We start from the raw sequence: 27,590 nt of genomic DNA, 5'->3' as shown, positions 1-27,590 counted from the left end.
TGAAATGTATGGTCATGCAGAGGAATAAATATTTTGGTGGTCTGCGATGCATTCGGCAGAAAAAGCACCCGTTTTTCTCAATTGTTGTATGCCGATTATGTAATTCGTGCAACAAATAAGACATTGTTTTCGGATTCACAGTACTGCACCTCTTCGCTGGGTCCTTCTGAAGGCACAGGGATATGAGTTTTCTAAAAGATTTTCCATATTTCTTAACCATCTCTTTGTCCTCCACCCCAGTCTCAATGGTTGGAGGATCATTCTGGAGCGTGAGCATTAAAACCTGCAACAGAAGAGGAGGGATCAGATCTACAAAAACCTGTAGCAGTAGGTTTGACAAGAAGTCCTTAAAGAAAAAATTATCCCCAAAATGATTTGAAATTATTTTTTCCGTAAAACACAAAATTAGCATTTTTGAAGAATCTTCATGCAGCACTTTTCCATACAACAACAGTTCACAGTGACCATGGCCGTCAAGCTCCAAAAGGATAAAAAGTGTGCTATAATCATGTGCTATAATCCAAGTCTTTTTAAGACATACGATAGCTTTATGTGAGGAACAAACTGAAATTGAAGTCATTATTCACTGAAAATTTTCCTCTCCGTCAAAGCTCTCAAATGTCCATTCAGCATATTTGAACTAGTGCTACATTGATCTTTTGACATCAGTGACGGCATAGGGTAAAATTATCAGTGAATAACAACTTACATTTCACTCTGTTCAAACAAAAAGCTACCGTATGACTTCACTAGAGTTACTACTTTTATGGTGCTTTTTGTCCTTATGGTGGTCACTATGAGCTGTTGCTGCATGGAAAAGAGCTGTGTGAAGATTCTTTAAAATGTGTCCTTTTGTGTTCCACTGAAAAATAACAGCATAAGGAATTGGAACAACATGAGGGTGAGTAATTAATGACAGAATTTTCATTTTTGGGTGAACTACACATTTAATTCTACTTCTAGTTAACTGCTTCCCTTCTACTGAGCCAGGGATAAAATAAAGAAATATTAAATAAAATAAATAAATCAAATATAAATAAAATTTAATGACAGACATTACAAAACAACATTAGAAATGATTGTACAGGCATTTGTATAGTTAATATATGCAGTAGAGACCATTTAAATTTACATATGGAAATGCTTTAAAGACAACATGAAAATGGATGACCTAAAAACATATTCAGGAATAACTGCATTAATAACACTGGTCCACTCCAAAACTACCATAATAAACATTTTCTCTTGTGAGATAAGGGCTTTTGAAAGCAGCTTCAAAAGGCCATTTTGAGGCAGCATTTATAGCTGTTTGTGTGGAACACCAGATGAACAGTCATCCATTACGTTTACCTTCATAGGAGGGTACCGGTGGTACGGCGCAGAGCCTGTCGCAAGTTCAATGGCAGTGATTCCAAAACTCCAAATGTCAGCTTTGAAGTCATAACCCCGTACCTGCAGACACATGACACTGGTAACTGAAAGTCTGATTATTAGATGCAAAGAAATAGCTGCTTTATATAATATTATGCTTAAAATACAAACAAATGATTTTGTTTGTTGAGCAAACTCACCTGCTCCATTACCTCAGGGGCCATCCAGCACGGAGTCCCCACAAACGTTTTCCTCACTTTGTGTCGAGTGACATCTCCACCAGTGGCCAGAAAAGCACTTACACCAAAATCTATGAGGTGAATCATTCCAAACGATTAATAACCTCAGCAAAGTCTGATGGACCAAAAGAGCAAAAAAATAAATAAATCTATTATATCTACTGAGAAATGTGATGGCTTTAAATGGCAACTTTGAATGCAAATGTTTAAATGGACTTTAGTCATAATGGGAGCAATTTCAAATTAGACGCGGATGAAAATGAGGCAGTGAGCGATAAAAGTACAGTAAAAAAGTAAAGTTTGGTGCCAATCATTCAGCCTTGAAACGCAGCATTGTATCATGAAAATTGAATGGGACCAAAGATATGAATACATTTTTAACAGGCTGTATGGTTATTTCTCACAGCTTTGTTTTCATTTACATCAAATTAAATATGCCTTCTTCCCTTACTAAGGTCCATACTATGAGCAGTAAGATTTTGTTCTGCGCTGTAAAATATCCAACTTGCATTTTGTCAGACAAACTTGGTTGAACTATCTAATGTAGAGAAAGTTGAGATTACATTGACACTATGTGCTACGATCTTTGACACTAGTGTGCTATGACAAGGAATATATTATTATTTAATATAATGCTTTTATGATATGTAAAAATTGTTAAGTAACATTTTTGTCAGGATGTTGGATTGCTGACCTTATGGGTGAATCTCACAAAATCTGCCAAAAACCTGTCTAGGTCATTTTCACCCTAAAATAAAAAATACATTAATAAATAAAGAATAAGAAAACATATTTTGCATAAAGACAACAAAGTCTATTTTTAAGAAAATGAAGTGTCATTATTTTCACAACAATTTAGCACATTAACCTCCAATCCTCATTACTGTAATTCAAATAAATAAAATATATTATTAGATATTATTATTTAAAATTAGCCATGGTTTTACTTAAGTAACCATGGTTGAACTATGGTATTAATAATACCATAGTACATTTTGTGGTTACTATGGTTTACTACAGTAACTATTTAACCATGACATTTGTGGTAAAACCATAGCATTAACACATAGCAAACAAAACTATGGTAATAAAAATCATAATCACTGTGAGGGAAAAAAAATGTTAGTCTTACTATAGTAACACTGTGGTTTTTCTTTCTTCTTTTTTTTAAGTCATGGTAAAACCGTGTGACTTGAACCACAAATTAACCATGTTGTTACATTAGTAAAACAGTAGTGACCATGATTTATTTATATATATATATATATATATATATATATATATATATATATATATATATATATATATATATATATACAGTTGTGCTCAAAAGTTTGCATACCCTTGGAGAATTGGTAATATATGTACCATTTTTAAAGAAAACATGAGTGAGCAGGCAAAACATATTTCTTTTATTTCTTATGGGATTTATATTCAACTGTAGGTTATAACAGAATGGCACAATCATAAAACAAAACATGGCAACAAAGAAAAAAATTAAATGACCCCTGTTCAAAAGTCTGCATACCCTTAGTTCTTAATACTGTGTATTGCCCCCTTTAGCATCAATGACAGCGTTTTGTAATAGTTGTCTATGAGGCCCCAAATTCTTGCAGGTGGTATAACTGCCCATTCGTCTTGGCAAAATGCCTCCAGGTCATGCAAAGTCTTTGGTCGTCTTGCATGAACCGCGTGTTTGAGATCTCCCCAGAGTGGCTCGATGATATTAAGGTCAGGAAACTGTGATGGCCACTCCAGAACCTTCACTTTTTCTGCTGTAACCACTGGAGGGTCAACTTGGCCTTGTGCTTGGGGTCATTGTCGTGCTGGAAAGTCCAAGAGCATCCCATGCGCAGCTTTTGTGCAGAAGAATGCAAATTGTCTGCCAGTATTTTCTGATAACATGCTGCATTCATCTTGCCATCAATTTTCACAAGATTCCCCGTTTAGAGCTCACACACCCCCAAAACATCAGTGAGCCACCACCATGCTTCACAGTGGGGATGGTATTCTTTTCACTATAGGTCTTATTGACCCCTCTCCAAACATAGCGCTTATGGTTGTGACCACAAAGCTCTATTTTGGTCTTGTCACTCCAAATTACAGTGAGCCAGAAGCTGTGAGGCGTGTCACGGTGTTGTCGGGCATATTGTAACCAGGCTTTTTTGTGGCATTGCCGCATTAAAGGCTTCTTTCTGGCAACTTGACCATGCAGCTCATTTTTTTTCAAGTATCGTCATATCGTGCTCCTTGAAACAACCACACCATCTTTCTCCAGAGCAGCCTGTATTTCTCCTGAGGTTACCTGTGGGTTTTTCTTTGTATCCCAAACAATTCTTCTGGCAGTTGTGGCTGAAATCTTTCTTGGTCTACCTGACCTTGGCTTGGTATCAAGAGATCTCTGAATTTTCTACTTTTTAATAAGTGATTGAACAGTACTGACTGGAATTTTCAAGGCTTTGGATATCTTTTTATGTCCTTTTCCATTTTTATAAAGTTCCATTACCTTGTTACGCAGGTCTTTTGACAGTTCTTTTCTGCTCCCCATGGCTCAGTATCTAGCCTGCTCAGTGCATCCACGTGAGAGCTAACAAACTCATTGACTATTTATACACAGACACTAACTGAAATTTAAAAAGCCACAGGTGTGGGAAATTAAACTTTAATTGCCATTTAAACCTGTGTGTGTCACCTTGTGTGTCTGTAACAAGGCCAAACATTCAAGGGTATGTAAACCTTTGATCAGGGCCATTTGGGTGATTTCTGTTACCATTATGATTAAAAAGGAGCCAAACAACTATGTGATACACATATATATTTTACATTTAATACCAGAGTTTTTGGTTTTCCTATTTTATTATGGTTTTACTACAAATACCATGGTTAAAATATGGTTACTGTAGTAAAACCATGGTGAATGTTGTGGTTATGGTTTAAGTACAAATACCATAGTTGAACTATAGTTACTGCAGTAAAACTTTGGTACATTTTGTGGTTCCTATGGTTTAACTACAGGTACCATAGTACCATAATTCAGGTACCAAATATGGTTAGTGTTGTGAAACTATGGTTAATTTTCATAATGAATGGATAAAGGTTTTGCAAGGGGACACAAAACTCTGTAAGTTGCTCTGTAAGAATCTAATGAGCTTCACCATTGAGAAGAACATTTGCAAAAATGTATTAGTCTGCACTCAAAACAATATTTTAGCTTTTTTTTTAATATTTACACATTACAATTTCATAATAAAATGTCATCAAATTGAACTGTGTAATGTTTAACAAAATATAATTAATAAAAACTTGTTAAAAAAAAGATTGCTCAATTCAATTTTATAGAATTATGTTATGAAATTGAAAAGTGCAAATCTTTTTTGAGTGTGGATGCATAATAGTAATGAGAATTTGGGGCGGAAATGTGCTTAATTGTCTCATTAGTTTTAAAAACGGCCTTCATTTTCTATATGTGAAACAGAATTTCTTTTTTTTTTTTTTTTTTTTGACTTTGGGGTGAAATAAAACCCTGACAGGTTGCGTGAGATTCACCCTTGTGTGTGTGTGCAAATGCTATTTTAAAGGGAGTTCACCCAAAAATGACAATTCTCTCATTATTTACTCACCCTCATAATATCCCAGGTGTGCATGACTTTCTTTCTTCACCTGAACACATTTGAAGAAAAATATCTCAGCTTAGCAGGCCCTTAAAATGCAAGTGAATGGCGATTTCTCTTTTGAAGCTCCAAAAATCACAGACAGTCAGCATAAACATCATCCATACAACACCAGCTGTTAAATGAATGTCTTCTAAAGTGACACGATCACTTTTGGTGCAAAAAAAAGATCATTATTTAAGTACTTTTTAACTATAAACCATCGCTTCCATTAGGTTTCACGAGAAGGTGGAACCCAAGAGGTCTCTCGTGTGACGTATTCACGTTGCCATGGATACAGAAGTAATCTCACGTTCTCCACTTGGTTGAGACATCCAGGATAAGCACACAAACGCACCATTGTGAGTAAACAAACAGATGCAAATACACGTACACGTGTGTCAGTTCTCGCATCTTTCAAATGCCAATGCGATTACGTCACACTCACTTACTGCTGCAGAACAGAGGCATGATTTAGAGTTAAAAAAAAGTACTTAAATGTTGATCTTTTTCACAACAAAAGTGATAGTGTCACTTTAGAAGACATTAATTCAACAGCTGGAGTTGTAAGGATGACGTTTACGATGACAATCTGTAATTTTTGGAGCTTCAAAAGAGAAATCTCAATTCACTTGCATTTTAAGGACCTACTGAGCGGAGATATTTTTCTAGTTTTCTTCAAATGTGTTCTGGTGCAGAAAGAAAGTCATACACACCTGGGATATCATGAGGGTGAGTAAATAATGAGAGAATTTTCATTTTTGGGAGAACTATCCATTTAATATTTCTGCAAACCTTTCAACAGAAATACCTCTTAATAAGTTAAGCCAAGGTCATTTGTGGAAACCCCTGTTATATAAAACCGATCAATATTCTAGAACTAGATCAGCCAGTTTTCCCCCAGGGAGGGAAAAAGCCCCATTTCAGGAAGTTAACACTTTTCCACATTACGATCAATGTGCCTCAGTCCTGTTTTTCTGCTCTCATTTTATGTGGCAAAAACAATACACTCTAACTCTTAAATTTATCAAACAAAATGCAACAGATGACAAACAATGGAGAGTGGAAAATATATTACTTCATTAAAAGTAAATAAAAAATGAAAAGTGGCTTGACTGTTTGAAGCGGTTTCTAGGTTATAGCTTGTGTAGTCCTGCTGTTGACTGTAATTCAAGCGAATTGCCATGAACTTTGTGGTGAAAAAGTAATAAAACACTCCATCTCTCTTAAGACCCATTAATGTTGCTTTTTATCAACAGATGGAGTGTGACAACCAATACTAATTACAGCAACACATTCACAATTAAAGAAAGCTTAATTAACTCATGGTTATAAATAACTGCCAGCAGCTGAAATAATTATGTGACTCAATATGAAGAATGCACTGGTATAAATTAGAGCAATTTAGTTAAATTGTTTAATTAGTTTAATATTATTTAAAAATTGTTTTGTTTTTATTTCATTTCATTTCATTTTTTTTATTTGCATTTTTACATGGGAATGGTTGTTCATTGTTGGAGTATAATATAATATAATATAATATAATATGTAGGAGCAGTAATTACTTGTTATTTTTCATTAGTTATTTACTTCCACGAGGACACAGGTGAACACTTCCGTTTCCTTTATTATGACCCCTTTGCTGGTTGTTTGGTGTTGAGGGAGGGGGTGAGTAGCGGAAAAGCTAACTTTCTGTTGACCTTATTTATCCGTGTTATGTATTTGCATTGCATGTTTCATATGCCTCATCACAATAACACGTAACTCAAGACAGGCAGCAGCTTTGCATTTCATTGCAAATGAGTCAAGGAAATTCTCCCACTACCTAGCCTCTCAGTGGCTACTGGATGCTGTTAATATAATATAATATAATATAATATGATATATAACAGATTTTAAGGATTTTTAAAAACATTAAGGAAATAAAAGCATTAACAAAAAATTAAGAATAAATATTTAAGATTCTGCATTATTTCTAGTTCAATTAGCAAATTTGTGACGGTGACTGGTTTTCATGTACATATATTTTTCATGGAAATTTAGCAATATAACTCAAATTAATATAATATAATTGGTATATAACAGAGTTTAAGGATTTTTTAAAACATTAAGGAAATATATAAGATTCCGCATTATTTCTAGATCTATAGGCAAATTAGTGACAGTGACCATGTTAACTTCTTTGTAGGAAAAGCCTGATTTTCTTGTAAATGTCTTTATCATGTTAATTTTGCAATATAACTATAATTGTTATGCTGATGAAAATTTGACTGAAACAAAAACACTAGAACCTGTTCAGCTTGAAGTCGAACATTTCAAAAGATTGACACATTTCAGCCAATTTAAAGGTGATTTCATATGAAAGTCAAGCAAGTCGAGTGTTGAGTTACAAACCTGCGATCTGCACCGATCCATCTTCCCCTAATAGAATATTACCCGCTTTCACATCCCTGAGGTCAAACCGAGACAAAGCACATGTCATGCTTTATTATAATCTTAAACATTAACAATAACGCCAGTGGCTGAAAAATGAATCAACACGTTTATGACTTTTTCAAAGCATTTTTACAACAGTGATGGCCTGGAGTGAAAACACCTCATTAGTACTGTATTTTCATTCACTTGACATACAGAGGAACTTAATTAAGGCATATTTTACACTAGTCTTTTGTAGCTACAGCAGACTTGACCAACTGCATAATGTCTGGTCCACTTTGCAGATCACTGGATGGATGAATAGATGGAGGGACGGACGGATAGATTTCTTACCTGTGAATCTGCCCGTTTTTGTGTAGATAATCTAATCCCTCCAGCACTTCCTTCAATATGGTCGCTATTGTGGATTCATCTAGGACACCGTTTTTATGTTCTCCTTCACTAAAATTGTGCTTTATGATGTCCAACACTGATCCTGAGTGAATAAAAAAACATTGTACTACACCAAACATCTGCAGGTCTATACAAAGTATACATACATACAGTGCCCCCAAAAAAGTAGTTTGACACTTACACCGGCGGCCAAAATTTTGGAATAATGTACAGATTTTGCTGTTTTGGAAGGAAATTGGTACTTTAATTCACCAAAGTGGCATTCAACTGAGTAATCACGCTAAATTGCTAATTTGGTACTAGAAAATCTCTTGCCATTATATCAAACACAGTTGAAAGCTGTTTGGTTCATTAAATGAGGCTTAACATTGTCTTTGTGTTTGTTTTTGAGTTGCCACAGTATGCAATAGACTGGCATGTCTTAAGGTCAATATTAGGTCAGAAATGGCAAAAAGGAAACAGCTTTCTCTAGAAACTCACCAGTCAATCGTTGTTTTGAGGAATGAAGGCTATACAATGCTTGAAATTGCCAAAACACTGAAGATTTCATACAAAGGTGTACACTACAGTCTTCAAAGACAAAGGACAACTGGCTCTAACAAGGACAGAAAGAGATGTGGAAGGCCAGATGTACAACTAAACAAGAGGATAAGTACATCAGAGTCGCTAGTTTGAGAAATAGACGCCTCACATGTCCTCAGCTGACAGCTTCATTGAATTCTACCCGCTCAACACCAGTTTCATGTACAACAGTAAAGAGAAGACTCAGGGGTGCAGGCCTTATGGGAAGAATTGCAAAGAAAAAGCCACTTTTGAAACAGAAAAACAAAAAGAAAAGGTTAGAGTGGGCAAAGAAACACAGACATTGGACAACAGATAATTGGAAAAGAGTGTTATGGATCTTAACCCCATTGAGCTTTTGTGGGATCAGCTAGACTGTAAGGTGTGTGAGAAGTGCCCGACAAGACAGTCACATCTATAGCAAGTGCTACAGGAAGTGTGGGGTGAAATGTCACCTGAGTATCTGGACAATCTGACAGCTAGAATGCCAAGGATCTGCAAAGCTGTCATTGCTGCACGTGGAGGAGTTTTTGATGAGAACTCTTTGAAGTAGTTTAAGAAGTTCTGAATTTTTTTTTTCAAACTGTAATAGTAATTTTTCACGTTATTAATGTCCTGACTATACATTGTGATCAGTTGAATGCCACTTTGGTGAATAAAAGTATCAATTCTTTCCATAAGAGCAAAATCTGTACATCATTCCAAACTTTTGGCTGCCAGTGTAAGTAACACTTAAAAATGCCATTGCACTAGATAACACTACATTAACAACATTGATTTTAAAGACAGATTGCACAAGCACACTTTTCAGGCAAAACATTTTTTGTTTGCAAATGCTACTTGATTTTATATTTTGTTGTCTGATGCAGTGAAATTAAGACATTTTTTAATTGTCCAAAAAGGAGGAGGCACTGTACACATTAAATACTTGATGAAACTGCCTGCAATATCCAAAATGACTTGCGTTAAACGGCTCAATGGATACTTATTAAAAACAGTAGAACAAATATGTAACATTGTGGTGTAATAGAAAAGATTCCACGCACCTCCACTCAGGAGTTTCATGACTAGCCAAAGTTCATCTTTCACAACAAATGAAGTGTAGTAGGTGACCACGTTTGGATGGTTACACTGGCTCATGGCTTGAATCTCTTTCTGTGGAGACAGATGGAGGTATTGGGTCTCGCTTTATAATGCATGTGCTTTATTATGTCCATGTGCTTTCTAATGCATGTTGCATTTTATATATCACCCCCAAAATAAAAATAAATTATTTATTGCTTAAAGAAAATTAAGCATGTTTTAAGGACCATTAGACTTTTTGGATGACATTTTGATGACAATTAAAGCACATCTTCCTCCCAAATTTGAATTACTACAACGCAACAAAACATCACTCATTACTGTAATGTGGACTGTAAAGTATGCATACTTTGTGGTAGTATTTGTTGCACCACCTTTACATTTATTTCAATTTGTAATTTGTGTGATCATTGTATTACAGTATTTTTTACTACCATGCAGTAATAAGTACTGTAATTTAATACATTCTTTCCTTGTGCAGTTTAACTTTAAAATAATAAGCTAGTGTAAACATTTACTATGCCACTTTAATCCACTACTTTATTTTATATATTTATTCTATTGATATCTATTTGATCTATTTGTGATGTTTGTCTTTTACTTAGAGCTGCTTTTAGAATTGCGTCACATGAAATTTCATTGTGCATGCTCCAATGACAATAAAGAATCGAATCGAATCTAAAAACGACCATACTACAGTAATAAGAATCTAATGATAATAATGGGAATTACAAAAACAACTTCTAGTAAAAACACCATCTTCATGTATGGAAAATTAGCACTTTCTAATTTTCTGATTGGCTAAACATTTTGAGAAGACTTTGTAGAATACCATGCAAGTCTAATTATGCTAATCAGTGCTTCATTACTAAAGCTGTTTTTAAGTTTGTGTTTCAAAGCAGAACTTAATTACTCACGTGTATAGAAAAACCTGTTTTGCTTGTGCAAGTAGCTGAGTCTACATCATATTTAAGGAATTTGACATGCAGCAATAATATAAGATTTTATAAAGGACTGTAGCATCAAACCCTGAAGAAAACTGAAAAAGCGCCATTCGTTTCTCAGCATAAATTTACAAAAACACATATTTCTGTATCTGACATTTCAAGAGTAAATCTGAGATGTTTGAAGTAGATTCCCATCTCCGGGAATAAAGTTGCTTTCGTTACAGAACACATTAATCAAACCATCAGTCTCTACTCTCACTGCACCAAAACAAAGATCAATCGAAAACAACTCACACGTGTCGGGGTGAGATGCCTGCTGAGGAAATGTTTGTGTGTGTGAAAATGATTACAACACGGACAGTGCACTGCGAGAGAAGCATGTGTGTCTTTGACAGATATGAAAAATATATAAGAAGGCTTTTTTGTTGACTAAATAAATTTCCTTTAAAAGAGTACATTTTCTCTTTCTGGCCTTGACTACAAATATGTTAAGGATGGCATGGCAAACACTAAGAAGAATTTCTTTTATGAATACCGTAGCAAATACCTTACACTGCATTTAATGGAAGCACAATACATTTTATTCAAAAACATTTTAATGCAAGAACTACATTATGAATAATTAGAAGATGCTGCGCTTTGGTACTCTTGATACACAGTGTTTAACAGGGAAATCTGCTGTGGCAATAAATAGATACAAAATAGGCCTACATTAAAAAAAGTCATTAAAAAATATATTTAAAAACATTCAAATATTATCTCAATATTAATTTAAATATTAACTGATTTGCATATTGTTAAATGGGGAAGAAAATAGGCAAATCAGTTTTTTAATTCTGATAAAGGTGAAGTGTGTAATTTCTGTGCAACTAGCATCAACAAACATAATTGCAAAAATAAAGACTATTTTCAAACAGTTTCCCAAAAAACTATACCTGTTTTGTTTTTTTGTAGTTTGGGGCAGTTTTATCTGTTTTTCTGACCAATTCCACACAGTGTTCGGGACACCCGTTTGAAAATAATCATTATTCGTGACAACTTTTGTGTGTGTGTGTGTGTGCGCGTGCATATGCATTAGTATGGTAAAACCTGCTGTATCTCACCAGAAGCTCATCCATGCTGGTCTGGCATTTCTCCAGATTGATTCTCTTGATGGCCACACGCTCCTGTCGAGGGCTACACAGAGCTGCCTGGACCACTGCTGTGGCTCCACTACCTACAAAGCACAACACAAACGTCTCTAATGAACAATACATGGGCCGTGCCAAAGACATTATTCTAGATGAAAGGTAGACAGTAAACATGCCCTCTGGAATATAAAAGCGTGTGCACAACAGGTTTCAGCTGATCATATGATGTGCGATCGATAATAAACAGCTCAGGTTCCATTGTGACAACATGCCCCGCTGTAACCTTTGCTGTATTTGTCATAAAGTGTGTGTTGTTGTGAAATGTAGCTTTGCTGTAAGGGAGACAAATTGCATGCAATACATTAGCAATATAAATCTGTTATTTTTCCTGTATCAACTGAAATTACATTTTGCTTGTTTTGCATGTTATATCGCCAAAGAATAAATACTAGGGATAGACAGATACAGTATATCCACCAGGCCAATTAATTAATAGTGCCTGATTGACTTATTAACAGAATTGGCCAGGTGTCATTTCTAAAATGTACAGATAGACTTATCAATGTATAGTCCACATTTTCTGTTTTTTTTTTTTTAATAATTCAACAATTTCATGTCTTATTTATCTTACATGCAATGATAATAATCATTTTAATAATTTTGCAATGTACATGCACATCATGTCTGTTGTGTACTGTATACAGTATATATACATTTTTCATCTCAAGCATGCTCATAACTGACACTTTTATCATAAATTACTGTGGGACAGTCATATTTTTATTTTTTTTTATTTATAGAAATCATTTTCACACAATAGATATTGAAATAGTCTGTTTATTTCACTCTTTGTTTAGATTATCATAGTTATAAACATGCAATCATTTGTATTTTAATAGTGGATTTTTCGTAGTTTAAAATTGAAAGTCTGGGTCTGGGACAAGGCAAAAACAGTCAAATCTATATATAAAAGTCATTTGAAAAGTACCAAAAATAAATGAAAAGTTGAATGAAAATAAAAGAGTTGAAAGAGTATAAAGATGACCATATATATATATATATACACACCGTGTAGTAGGGCTGCACGATTATGACAAAAGTCATAATAGCCAATTACTTCCTCTGATAATGCAATAGCGATTATTAATTTCAATTAATCAAATTTACATTAAAACACTTATTTTGTGTGGGGTAGTTGCATGCCATGAGAACTATGTTCCTGATTGCTTTAATATTTCTTTTGCATGTGTTATTCACATTTTGAATAAATTGTACACAGTATCATTTAGATGTGTCAGATTAGATTCTGCATTCATGCACACAAAAAAATTGATAATTTTGGTGCAATGGGAGTACACCAAAATAGAAAACTGTAATTACACGATTATGTAATTATGACAGCTGCAATTGTAATCTCGATTGTTTTTTTCGATTAATTGTGCAGCCCTACTGTGCATGCATTATATCAGTCAGTGGCTACTCTTTTCTACATATTGTATCGGCATCAGCCATTCAAAATTCATATCGGTCAACCATTAATCAATACATACAAAAACAAAGTGACACGGGAAAAAAAAAGGTGCCAGTAATGTAAATAAAAATAATTACCTACTTAAAACATAGTTGACACAGGACTTTAGCAATTTCACTATACAGTAAATGTGTATTTGGTAGCACGCATTTATAAGCTTGGTATAAAATACTGCACTAGACAATATTAATGCATAAAACTCTATTAATTGTCAATTGTTTATTCACATCAGATATAGTACATTTTGAGACTGTCTACACACACACAAACACATATACAAATGTCACTCTGCCAACTGCGGCTGACAGATAAGAGGGGCTCCTGACTACACACTGTACTGATTAGTAGAAGCGCACAGAAACTATAGAGAAGCGCGTCAGTAATGCCGGCTGATAGCATACAGCTTACATACTACATCTCAACCACCATCGACTCGTCATATCTGTGGCTCTGAGCCATGAAGATAGACTTCTTATTTATTTATTTACTATGTGAGACACATATCTGTGGGCAGTGTGCCATAAAAAGCAGTCAGAGTGTATTTATCACATTTTTATATGGGCTTGAGAATGCAGCTTAATTGCAAAGAAAGAAAGAAAGAAAGTTCAAATGTATTATCTACCTGACATCAAAATGTTGCAAATGGACAAGCTATTTTTGCAGCTTTGTTTCAATATATGATCCTTTTTTTTGACTGGGGAGGAAGTTTGAGATCTGAAAATGACAGTTTATAGTACAATAAACTCTTTTGTCTCAAAACATCATGGAAATTAATTCTTCATGATATGACCCCGTTAAAGGTCTTCATTTAAAGTTAAAGTTTGCTCCAGAGTTTTTAAAAGCAATTTTAAGACTTTTTAAGACCTTTTTTAAGACCTGAACAAATAAATTAATACTGTATATAAGAAAATCTTTCCTTCGTGTGACTGGGTGGAACAGACAGAGGCTACAAGAGTCCAAATTGAATTAAATCCCAGGTGCAGTTTATTGAGCAACTAAATTACCAATACCAGAAATGTTTTTGCTGCATAACGCAGGACTCTTATTTTAAAATGTCTGAGTTTCACAGCTTCCAGCTGCTCATTAAAACATAGAAGGGAAATAAAAAAGGCACTCTTACAATCATAGAATGTCTTACAATATAAACACTCACAGAAAACATTATCATAATTCATCAGCAGTAGATAATCAGTGATCACTTGTCATTAGAGCTAGACGGATATATCGGTTTTACCAATTAATCAGTGCCGATAGTTGTTTTTATTTTCATTATTCGTTCAGATGAAGGGTTTTGTATGTGTGTAAACAGTATATACTGTACATGTATATGTGGTGAATATATAGGCTATAAAAAGCTTACTTTAGTAAATAGCCATCTTAACTATAGAGCAGGGGTGGGGAACATCCAGCCTCAGGGCCGTATTAAGCCCGCAAGACTTTACCCTGCCCGCGAGGCCGTTTGAGAAATAATTTGAAAAGCAAAAAAAAAGGCTGTGATTCCATTAACTGTAAAAATAAATAATTAATAATGACTAAAAATTATTAATAATAATAACAACGCAAAATATTGTATTATAGAAATACCTTTTTTTTTCTTAGTGCTTGAGCATGTAACGGAATGCATATGTTCATTTCAACCCACAATCAGAAATTGCAAGCAATTGTATGCCATGCTAATAATTTAGGAAATACTCCAATTGCCCCAACCTGGAAAAAGGTTCCCCACCCCTGCCACTGAGCACTGTAACTTTCAAAATAGTCACTGGCTTGTTTATAGTTAAAAGTCCCTCTTTATGCACCAATTATTAATTTTTTCTGATTATTATTGGGATTTTGGATAAAAACTAAACTATTTATTTTGGACTCTTGTAGCCTCCATGTCTGTGTCCGTCATAGTAAGGAAAGAATACGAATATTTTTTTCATTCTATAACTCGATTTTAAAAACTATCAACCGATTAAACAGTTATCTGCCAATCCCACCACCTTAGTTATCATATCTGCAAAATCCACTATCGGTTGACCTCTACTTGTCATAAGTGAATTAAATAAAAATGTATTTAATTAAATTGCAGCCCTATAAAGCCATTTGGTGGATGGGAGTGTCTGTGTAGGTGCCTCGTGCCCCCCCCCCCCCCCAAATCCGCTACTGTTTGTTAGACTTCCTACAGAAACCCTGTCTTTCATACAATGGCTATAACAGGCTATAACAAGGAGAAAAAGCACCATAATGTATCATAAAAGTAGTTCATTTGACTTGTATGCTATATTCCAAGTCTTCTGAAGCCATATGATGGTTCTGTGTGAGGAACTGACTGAAATTTCAGTAGTTATTCACTGAAAATCTTGCTTTACAGCAATGATCACCATTCACTAAATGGAAAAGAGAGAACATTCTGCTCTAAATAACTCTTTTTGTGCTATACAGAACAAAAAAGATCAAACAGGTTTGGAAAAATATGAAAGTGAGAAACTGTTGAATTTTCATTTTGGGGTGAACTGTCCCTTTAATAGCCAGTGATAATTGGATTAGAAGTAATATGCACAATACAACCAGAAGAGGGCGTCGTGAGCAGAACGCAACCCAAATGCATTGGTTGCAGTATGAAGATAATTGACACCTCAGAATTTGACTGACAATGCGAAGGCGTGCAAGAACCAGCAGAAGTGCTGATCAGAAAACCTGCCTGATTACTGCAGAAACACTATAGATCACAATATCAGCCTACACATAGAGCTCAAATATGAGGAAGTTGTCACAAGAGCTATATCTCAGTAAGTGTAAGTTTTTGAGCCAAAAGTCCAATTACTCAAATGTGTGTTTTCTCTAGCAGTGGCTTTCTATTTTGGTTTCAAACACCTATTTCAAAACCCTATTAAAATAGAATAATTTTTGTGAATTCTATCCTTCAAACTAAAATTCAAATATCACCATATTTTTGCTATAGCTGTTGGGCAAACAAGTGAACACTATGAATCAACACTGCATACATTCCACTATATAGTGAAATAATTTTATTTTAACTAAAAAGTTGAACTGTGTTATTAAGGGCATTTTGTTCAGTCAGGTCGGGGCTAGTTGTCACAATTTTACAGAGGCAAATTGTGACATGTGTTTTACATATGTCATAAATGTGTACAATTATTTACAATTTGTTTCTTTTTAACGTTACCAGCATTTTTGTGCTTTCATTATTTTGTTACTGTTTACATTTTGCAGGAAACCCTATTATAGTTTGTTTCAGCTCAGGTTCCATTGTGACAACATGCCCCGCTGTAACCTTTGCTGTATTTGTCATAATAGCATGCTGTTACATAGTTGCCTCCTGATGTCTTAGACACATTTCATTAGAAAGCAGCATCATGGATCAATGAAGGAAATAACACGCGCACTATCTGTTCCTAAACATGACATTACATCTGATGGCTTATAAAAATATTATTAAGCGTTATAGATGCTTCACCTTTTAATAAGTAAAGACAATATTGCGAAGTGTCACATCCGCATTACATTACTGTCATCGGCAGTGCATCTGAAAAAGCCGGTAGGCCCTCATTCTCTCTATGACACGCACTAAAACAACAAACTCCAGCCACAAGCGCGCTCACTCTCACGTCCAGCGCCACTCGTGAGCCCGTTACTCACCGATCACCTCCTGCAGCTCGTACGCCTCCTTGACAATGGGCCAGATGGTGGTGGTGGTGGTGAGCGCCGCCGGCTGCGGGGTTTGGACGGCCGCCGGGGAGTCACTCTGCTCCGCCATGATGCTGCTGTCAGAGCCGCTCTGACTGGCTCAACTCACCACGGCTGCTAGAGAGGACAGGAGTTGCTGGATCACTGCCGCCTGCAATGAACACATCCGGAGAGGGACCTCATGATTAATTCTACTACGGCAAAGGCTTAGCTCATGAATATTCATCTAGGCGTGCTGACGTTTGCGAAAACATAGCTCATAGATATTCATAGCTCATGTTTATGAAGCGATTGCGTAAGCTATGGATATTAATTTTTAAAGAAATACTCAAACCAGCCCATCTGGCACCAACAATCATCCATGTGATTATCTAATCAGCCAATCGTGTGACAGCAGTGCAGTGCATAAAATCATGCCGATACGGGTCAGGAGCTTCAGTTAATGTTCACATCAACCATCAGAATGGGGAAAAATTGTGATCTCAGCAATTTGGACCGTGGCATGACTGTTGGTGCCAGACGGGATGGTTTGAGTATATATATATATATATATATATATTAGCTTATTTTTATAGTCATTGTTATGAAACATCAAACTTTTTTGTTTATTTGGTAAACATGTAGCTCGTGAATATTCATTAGTCATGTTTATAAAGCGATGTCATAGGTTATGAGTATGACTAATTATTTCACTATATTAACCTTTGTGACGCTTACAGTCCATGGTTTTGTCTATTATTAGTTTTGTGAATATTAAATTCGCCATGGTACCCTTTGTCAAGCGTCCAGTTAATGCTTTTTTTTTTTTTCTCTATTTTCTATTTTTGAATTCTGTTGTATTGTTCACAAATTTTCTTGTAGAACAGCTTAGGAAATTTCATTATATTTATAATTTCGTTTATTTTTTATTAGAAAATAGCCATTAAGCTCATGTTTATTTGGCATACACGTAGTTTGTGGATATTCTTGACTAGGTTATGAATAATTTTGCTATAACCTTTGCAAAGCGTCCAGTCCATGATATCTGTTATTATTAATTTTGTGAATAATAATTTTGCCTTGGGAACCTTCGTAGAGTGTCCAGTCGATCATTTGTTTATTTTTATTTTTATTTTTATTTTTATTTATTTTTTTGGGTGGAGAGACTGGCCCGTTCTCAAATCTCTTTGACTTTCACACATTCAACAAAAATACTGCAAATTATTTTCCTCTGCATTTTCTCCTACCTTGTTTAAACTTTTGCCAGGCACCGCAGCGCGTCCTGTGTGCACAACTCTCGACAGCCCAAAGCGTTCATGGTGTCTGGTGTGCTCACAACGCTTATATAAACAAGCCAGTGTCAGAAGGGTGAAGAGGTGAATTAACTCTTACATTTCGTTCTGTTCCTCTCACAACACTATCATACGGCTTCAGAAGAATTGAGATCTAAGGCTCAAGTGTTATGGACAACTTTAAGGTGTTTTGATTTGTGCTTTTGGAGCTTGGACAGCCACAGTCACGATCCTCTCGTCTGACCAATATTGTGCTTCACGGATGAAAAAAGTCATACTGGTTTTGAACGACGAGGTTGAGTAAAGGATGGCAGAAAGGTCAGTTTTTATTTCAATGGTAATTAAAATTTGTCAGTATCAGTGTTGGGTGTAATGTGATTACAAAGTAATTAGTTACTGTAATCTAATTACTTTTATTGCAAAAATGGTTATATTTTAAATTCTTGTAATCAGATTACAGTTACTGACTTTTAATTCATCTAATTACTTTTAAGTACATTATTAGCATTACAAAAAAAATTTCTCCCCAATTTGAAATGCCCAAATCCCAATGCGCTCTAAGTCCTCATGGTGGCATAGTGACACACTTCAATCCGGGTGGCGGAGGACGGATCTCAGTTGCCTCCGCATCTGAGACCGTCAATCCGCGCATCTTATCACATAGCTTGTTGAGCACGTTACAGCGGAGACGTAGCACGTGTGGAGGCTTCACGCTATTCTCCAACTTCCATGCAAAACTCACCACGTGCCCCACCAAGAGTGAACCACATTATAGCGACCATGAGGAGGTTACACCATGTGACTCTATCCTCCCTAGCAACCGGGCCAATTTGGTTGCTAAGTAGACCTGGCTGGAGTCACTCAGCATGCCCTGGATTCGAACTCGTGACTCCAAGGGTGGTCAGCATCAATACTCGCTGAGCTACCCAGGCCCCGTTACACATGTTTTTGAAATAATATTATTTATGTAGAATTATTTTAGAGCATGAATGATAGACCTGTAATGAGTGATCCAATGAGTAATGTGAGGGAGAAATGTGAGGTGCTGAGTGTATGACTTTGGTATAACAATGAACGAGGAGGAAAAAGAGACATTATTTTGAATTCTTTGAGAGGAAAATTGTTTTAGAATGTAGCTTAAAATTAAAGTAATTAGTAATGTGATTACTTGTTCAATGAAATTAGTAAAGTAATCCGATTATAATTTTTAGAGAAGTAATTAGTAATTTGTAGTTGATTACTATTATTGAGTAACTTACCCAACACTGGTCAGTATAATTAATCAAGTTTAAATTAAAGTACAGAGGTCCTGACCGCGGCAGCACATAGATGGTGCTGTCACGTGATACTTGTTACTTTTTTAGTGCTAGTCAGGATGGGCAATCAGTCGTTTAATATTACTGGATGAGGATTTTAAAAATTCTTTTATAAAGACTGCTGAGGTGTATTTCCATTCACATGTTTAAATCCTTGCAATTATCAGTTTTCATTCAAAAGAACTATCTAGAATAAAAATGTCTCCAAGGAGATATAAAACTTTCTGATAGATAAATGCAGATGAATGGAGGATTTGGTTTTCTGAGTGTCCAAAAGCCCCCTTTTTATGTATTTATGTAACATAGAAAGTATTCACAATACAACAGAACAACCATGACAGATGTTCATAATTTACTAATTTTTTTAATTAGTGTAGAGTGTAAATTTTCTTTCAGTTTTCATTGTAGTTTTAAATTTAAAAAAATAATTCAGTAAAAAGGTTTTTATTTAGGCCTATTTTATTTTTACTAGTTTTTGATTAGATTATTTGATTTGATATAGATTATCAGATTTCTTGTTTCAAAGGGGGGCGTGAACCGAAAAAACTGAGAACTACTGCTCTATAACCTTGGCAAAGTGTCCAGTCCATGATTTTTTCTATTTTTGAGGTCAGGTATTTTTACACGTATGATTCATAATGTTGACGAATTTATATGTAGGCCAACGGTGAAAATTATTATTATTATTGTTATTATTATTATTATTATTATTATTATTATTTTAATTGTTGGGGGAAATTGTGGTTATGCATCATTTTCACCATATTTAAGTTAAACAAAATGTATATATATATATATATATATATATATATATATATATATATATATATATATATATATATTTTATTTTATTTATTTTTTTTAAATAACAACAATAAAAAAAGGGGCAGGGGAAAATAATAAATAAAATAACATTAATGACATGATAACATAAGATGGCATTATTTATTTTCTTTATTCATTTATTTTAGTTTAGAACTTATTTATAAGACTGATTATACAAATGCACTAGACATTGCAATCTCATGTTTATTTGGGAAAAACATAGCTCATGGATATGTATTATTCATGTTTATTAAGCAATGCTGTAGGTTCTGTATAATAATTTCGCTATAGTAACCTACGTAAAGCAGGTTAATGAATTTTCATGTAGGACATGTAAAATTTCATGTTTTATATATTATTATTATTATTATTATTATTATAACACGTGTCACGCTCATGTTAATGTGACGAAGGCGTGGCATTAACAGTATTAGTGCAGTGATGACGTTGCTCGGTAACCTTCCTGGAGCGTCCAGTCATGTTCGGTACAAACTATTAGGTTTTGTCAGGATAGGAAATATGTGCGACTTTCACACATAATAAAAGTTACTGCCGCACACAGGAAATCAGCTGAGTGAGTTTTTCTGTTGGAAAAGGAAGTGCTCTGTTGCAGAGGAGGTTTGTTTGTTAACGAGAAAGCGCGTTAATGCTCTCATCTCTGAACTACCAAATATTATTGTGGCGGATTTTTGGTATTTAAATCATTTTCTGACCTGTAACAATAAACTTAAATGTTCTGTTTTAAATATAACTGAATCCTCATTTAGTCTCCTACATTTCTAAATATCAGCTCTTTCATCTGATTATTTGTTGCAGCCTTTATAAATGGTCTAAATATATAAAGGCTGAGATATTATATAATATTATAATATATAGTTGAAAATAATTATGGAAAAAATCAGACTTATTATAAAGTATTGTAGCAGCGGATGCCTTCGCATAATAAAACTAGACGCTATACACAAGTCTACCCAACAGAGGGCGATAACTGTCATATAAAATATTATTGTGCAATACATTGTAACATATTATTGTGCTGAAGTTGTTGATTAAGATTGACCACTTGTAAAATATTGATATTACAGCTTCAATTTATATGAGAGATGTTGTGTTTTATTAGTGCAAACAAGGCAGCATAACAGTCTTGAAGATTTTGAAATGTAAAACTTCACATGTATTGGAGATAATAATAATAATAATAATAATAATAATAATAATAATAATAATAATAATAATATATATATATATATATATATATATATATATATATATATATATATATATATATAATTTGCCATATTCTCATTGACATTTAAAATATACATTAACTACAGCCAAACCAGAGTGATACATATGAAGATATATATTTTTATCAAGGTTTATATTAAATGTTATTTGAATATATATCATTATGTAAAAAATTATATTAACATCTAATGTGAGAATTACTATAGTAATTTGAATGAATTTTCTGTGTGTGCTCAAAACAATTCAGTAGTTAAAATCAATGAAACCAACATTTTGTTTTTTTAACTACACAACATCAGTACTTCTTTTCAAGGTTTTTAAACAAAAACTATGTGCGAGTATACTGCATGCTGGTTCATCATCAGATCAGTCTACAGATGTGCTCTTGAACTTTTTCTCTTGCCACACACCCTTTAGACTATAGTTCATTTTAACATAATTTATTTGTTATGTTTGTTACATCTGTGCCGATCAAAATTGACCCACAAACACAATAGATGTAACAATTTATTTTAAATAATTATATCTTTTAAACAATTTTATATTTACATTTATTCATTTGGCAGATGCATTTATCCAAAGCGACTTACAAAAGAGGAATACATTATTAGCGAATCATCTTAAGGAGACAGTGGTACAAAAGGTGCCATATTACAAAGTTTCACTAGCATTTAATAAATAAAAAAAAAGGAAAAAAAAGTGACTGGTGAAGTGCTCATGGAATAGATGTGTTTTTAGCCGTTTTTTGAAGACAGAAAGTGAGTCAGTTTCATGGATGGAATTGGAAGTCATTCCACCAACGTGGTACAATGAAGCCGAAAGTCCGGGAAAGTGTTTTGGTGCCTCTCTGTGTTGGTACAACAAGGCGACGTTCCTTAGCCAACCGCAGGCTTCTGGTGGGAGCGTAGCTCTGCAGAAATGATTTTAGGTATGCTGGAGCAGACCCAGTGACTGTTCTGTATGCCAGCATCAGAGCCTTGAATTTGATACATACAGCAACCGGAAGCCAGTGGAGAGAGACAAGGAGTGGTGTAACATGCGCTCTCTTTGGTTCATTAAAGACCAGATGTGCTGCTGCATTCTGGATCATTTGCAGGGGTCTAATTGCACATGCAGGGAGGCCTGCAATGAGAGCGTTACAGTAGTCCAGTCTAGTTATGACAAGTGACTGAACAAGCAGTTGTGTGGCATGTTCAGAGAGGAAGGGTCTTATCTTCCTGATATTGTAGAGTGTAAATCTACATGATCGTGCTGTTTTTGAGGTGTGGTCTGTGAAATTTAGTTGGTTATCAATGGTAACCCCTAGATTTCTGACCGTTTTGGAAGGCGTTACTATAGTTGAACCCAGCTGCACGGTGATGTTGTGCTCAACAGCAGGGTTGGCTGGAAAGACAAGGAGTTATAATTTTTTTTTTTATTATTAAATAATTATTTATGTTCATTTTGATAGTCCTGACAAAGTCACAAATATTGATTCCTGTACTTAAAACTATGTGGTTTTTAAAAATTATTATTTACATCGCCCTGGTCAAAAATGGCCCGAATGCAATATGGAGGGTAAAAAAACAAAACCAAAAACTGAACATGTACAAAATGCAATACAATAGCCAGAACAGTGGAATAAAAAGAAAATAATATTGTAAAAAAAAAAAAAAAAAATCATAAAGTTGGCCGTTTGTACAGATAAAAAACAACAACAACAACAGTTTAACAGTTCCCATTGTCTTGTACATCAGTATATACTGACCTAAATTTTGGTCTGTTCCAAAAAAACAAAAAACAAAACAGATAGGGGACAACATAATAACAGAAAAAATAAAAAAATAAAAAAAACATATAGGGGCAAAAATTCCCCTCTGGTAAATTCATCTGTTTTTATCTGTTGTCTAACATTTAATATAGGTTATTTCATACTGTTCTATTCTAGGCCTCCTTAGGTTGAAATGCTTGAGACACAGTAGTGACCATTTCAATTAATAGATTCTATGCAAGTTTTTGACATAAATAAATGACCTGCTGTGTCATTTATAATCATTTCCAGGGGCAAATATCTTAATATTTTTATTTTTTATTTTTTTTTTAATTTCTCACAAATTAATTTGGTCTGTTCCTTCCACAAAACTACAGTATATGACTTCAGAAGACTTGGAATATAATCCAAGTTTGGACTACCTCTGTGGTGTTTTTATATTGTTTTTGTCTTTTGGGATCTTGACAGTCGTGGTCAATATGAACTGTACATAATGATGAACTGTTCCTTTAAGTGACGCATGTGTGTTTGACAAGTGCTCGCACCAATCAGTGTTGCGGAGGCGGAGCGCGTCGGACTCGCTCTACTTCCCTAGATAGAGCAGATCGGTGGAGACACACAACACAAGCGGGCGGTGCAAAACCCGATTCCATCATCATTATTTCACTGGACCTGCAGAGACCAAGTGTCGCAAGCCAGCACCGGCCATTGATTGCACATCACCACTGGCTTTAGCGTCGAGTACCAGATCTGCTGGAGATGGCAGGGATATTGGCGTGGTTCTGGAACGAGCGGTTCTGGCTTCCTCACAACGTAACCTGGGCTGACTTGAAAAATACAGATGAGTCAACCTTTCCTCAAGCCGAGGACCTGTATCTGGCGTGTCCTTTAGCGTTCTGCGTGTTCATGATCCGGCTGATCTTCGAGAGGTACGTCCAAACATCAGCATCATTGCGCTGGAGATGTCGCGTCTACACCGGACGCGAGCGTCGCGTCAAAAGCAAATCGCTCCTATTGTAATCAATGATGCTGTTTAGTGTCTACACTGGATGCGTCCGATGCCACGTTCTGTTTCTGACGCGCTGCAGAGCTACTCCTTTCACTTTATTAACCCGTCCGTTTTAAATAAAATGATTGATTTTACTTACCAGATATCAAATGTGTGGACTTCTCTTGTCATGAATTGTATTCGTTACATATTTGAATAACTTTTGACGGTTATTTGGTCTCAGATCTACTTATTTAAATAATATCTTGCTTTTTACTATATATAAACACACGCAGTTCTTGCATAATAACATTATATTAATGATTATATCATATTTTATAGCAGTGGATTTCGCTTGAAAATAAAGTAGGATTCAGGTTATTCACCTCGAGCTTCGAGCTCACAGCTGATTCGTCCATGTTTGCTGTACGTCATCACTTTGACGCGTCCAGTGTAGTCGGCTTCAAGCCATTGCGTCGCGTCATCGGCCGCGTCCTGCAGCTGATGTGGATATAGGACAGGTTTTTCTTAAAGAGATAGTTCACCCAAAAATTAAAATTCTCTCATCATCCTCATGCCATCCCAGATGCGTAACCTATGACTTTCTTTCTTCTGCAGAACACAAACAATGATTTTTAGAAGAATATCTCATCTCTGTAGGTCCACTGAATGCAAGTGAATGGTGACCAGAACTTTGAACGTCAAAAAACATTTAAAGGCAGCATATAAGTAATCCATAAGACTCCAGTGGTTAAATCCATGTCTTCAGAAGCGATATGATATGATAGGCCTTTGGGGTCATGAAAAAATTATCAGAACAAAATTAACCGGTTATAACCGGTTACCAGCATTTAAAAATAACGTTTTCACTCCGGAACAATTGAAAACCACTTTGTCCCCGTTTTTGGTTATGTTCTGCAAAAACTTTAGTTAGTTTTCGGTTTTTGTTCCTTAGATTATTTTTAGTCCCTGGTTTTTAGTCATTCTTGTTTGAAATTTTTTGCAGCTTTACAAGTGCTAAATATACTTCTCATGTGGTACGCAAATCTGCTTGGGATGATTGAAGACTATCTCAGAATATCTCACGCAAGTGATGTGCTCTTCTCTATCCTGCTATTGTATTTCAGGAGTACACAGGTGCACATGCCTCAAGTTGCTTTAAGTTTTTAAATGTGTTTAGGCTATTATTTTTTCATAAAAAAAAGAAACAGTTTATTTTTTAAGAAAGATTAACTACCTAACCACTGTAATGAGGAGCCATCCATGGTCTTAATGGTACAAACAAGGGCAAGTCTACAATGTAGAATAAAAGTCTGGACCTTTATACATTATGAACAAAGTCATGTAATAATAATATTGTAACATTGTAATAAATTTCCTGTTCTAATCATCTAAATCATTAAGAGTCTGATAAAATAAAAATAATATCTGTTATGGAGTAGGAAACAATCATTTTCACTATAGAAGCGCAGTCCCAAATCAGTAAAGTGGTTAACTGTGAATATTATAACTAGCCCTATAGAAAGAAGATGTTAGGTTATTTTGATTTCCCACAGCACCTAAAGTACACATTTCTTTTTAATTCAGACGTTTCTAGGTGCTCAGATGATCAAAAATAAGTATTCATTACAAACATGAAATGCAACTACATATCTTAAATATTAATTGTAATTATGTAAAAAAAATAAATAAAAAAAAACCTGCATCGTGATGAATGTGTATGTCAGCAACCACCGAAGACCATTCTGACCCAGGAAAAACCCTTATAAGGGTGAGTAAATAATGAGAGAATTATTGTTTTTGGGTGAACTATTCCTTTAAAGGGATAGTTCACCCCAAAATTTAAATTCTGTCACTTATTTGCCATCTTGTTGTTCCAAACCTGTGCAAAGTTCCTTTTTTCTATGGAACATAAAAATGTTAGCATCAGTCACCTTTCACTTTCTTTTCCATACAGTGAAAGTGAATGGTGACTGAGGCTGACATTCTATTTAATATCTCCTTTTGTGTTCCACAGAAGAAAGAAAGGCATGTGGGTTTGGAACAACATGAGGGTGAGTAAATAATGACTGAACTTTCATTTTTTAATAAACTTTCTTATAAAGGGGGGCCTTTAGGCCTGTAGTTGCATATGATACAGGTGTAAAACAGGTACTGTTCTGTAGTCTGTAACACTGTTACTCTATATGTCACAAAACATAATTTTTCAAAATCAGAAAAAGCAAACAGTGTCCAAAACCTGCTTTTATCTGAAAAGTAATGGATTTGTGAGGAAGAAAAGACTGTTGTGTTCTTCATTGTGGCATCACTTCACTTCCATTATCTGGAGTGCAAAAGTCCTCTCCCATCCTCCTGCACTGAACTGCACATTGCTGTAAAGTTTTTTAGCGAACAAAAGCCCATTTATGGCATTTCAGCTCTACAAAGGCAAACCGTTTACAGGGCACACAAATCTATCTAGACATAGACTCCATATCCTTACCTCAGCTTTTCAGCCTTATACAAGAATCATTTCAAGAGCGTTTTCTGCACTGAATTGCATTTTTACCACGTGAGGCCTCTTAATTGGATAAGCTTAGTTAAGTGACAGAAGCTCTTTAAAGGGATAGTCCACCCAAAAATGTAAATTCTCTCATCATTTACTCACCCTCATGCCATCCCAGATGTGTATAACTTTTTTTTTTCTTCTGCTAAAGTCAAACGAAGATTTTAAGAAGAATATTTAAGCTCTGTTGGTCCTCACAATGCAAGTGAATGGGTACCAAAATCCTGGCACATGGAAGTGATTGGTCAATGGTGGTCGACCTTGGCCAGAAGCTAAAATTTCCTTCTGAGATTTACATTACCTCCTAGATACCAGACATAGTGTTATGGTTGGCATCAGCCAGGAAAGTCATAATGATTGAACTTACTGTCCCATGGGAAGAGGGACTGGAGGCAGCCTATGAGAGGAAGAAGCTAAAAAATGCTGATCTGGCTGCCGAGTGCAGGGAAAATGGATGGGGTGCTGCCATTTACCCTGTGGAGGTCGAGGGTTTATGGGAACATCAGTGCAGCACCTGTTGAAAAACATTGCCATCTTTGGATCAGCATTGAAGAAGTCTCTGAAGGAAGTGGCAGAGGAAGCAGAAAAAGGGAGTTTCTGGTTATGGTTAAGA

General features: G+C 35.1%; 2 protein-coding genes across 3 annotated transcripts in view; one reads left to right on the top strand and one right to left on the bottom strand.

Annotated features, from left to right (window-relative positions):
- The window catches only part of LOC127448414 (STE20/SPS1-related proline-alanine-rich protein kinase-like), a 104,649-nt gene extending 87,476 nt beyond the window's left edge, over window positions 1-17,173 (bottom strand). The window contains exons 1-8 of the mRNA XM_051710915.1: window positions 16,987-17,173; window positions 11,784-11,896; window positions 9,697-9,805; window positions 8,030-8,171; window positions 7,655-7,710; window positions 1,572-1,681; window positions 1,351-1,452; window positions 150-283 (exon numbers count right to left, since the gene is read on the bottom strand). Of these exons, the coding sequence (XP_051566875.1) occupies window positions 150-283; window positions 1,351-1,452; window positions 1,572-1,681; window positions 7,655-7,710; window positions 8,030-8,171; window positions 9,697-9,805; window positions 11,784-11,896; window positions 16,987-17,104 (884 nt within the window). The 5' untranslated portion in view covers window positions 17,105-17,173. The remainder of the gene's footprint in view (window positions 1-149; window positions 284-1,350; window positions 1,453-1,571; window positions 1,682-7,654; window positions 7,711-8,029; window positions 8,172-9,696; window positions 9,806-11,783; window positions 11,897-16,986) is intronic.
- Window positions 17,174-23,803: 6,630 nt separating this feature from the next.
- The window catches only part of LOC127448416 (ceramide synthase 6-like), a 427,716-nt gene continuing 423,929 nt past the window's right edge, over window positions 23,804-27,590 (top strand). For both annotated transcript variants that reach the window (XR_007898524.1, XM_051710918.1), the window contains exon 1: window positions 23,804-24,373. Coding sequence is in view for 1 of the 2 variants with exons in the window: in XM_051710918.1 (XP_051566878.1) it covers window positions 24,204-24,373 (170 nt within the window). In the remaining variant the exon portion in view is untranslated. The remainder of the gene's footprint in view (window positions 24,374-27,590) is intronic.

This window comes from Myxocyprinus asiaticus, chromosome 11 (genome assembly GCF_019703515.2).
Source record: "Myxocyprinus asiaticus isolate MX2 ecotype Aquarium Trade chromosome 11, UBuf_Myxa_2, whole genome shotgun sequence".
Lineage (NCBI taxonomy): Eukaryota > Metazoa > Chordata > Actinopteri > Cypriniformes > Catostomidae > Myxocyprinus > Myxocyprinus asiaticus.
The sequence above is the reverse complement of the archived record's forward strand: the minus strand, read 5'-3'. Positions and strand labels throughout refer to the sequence as shown.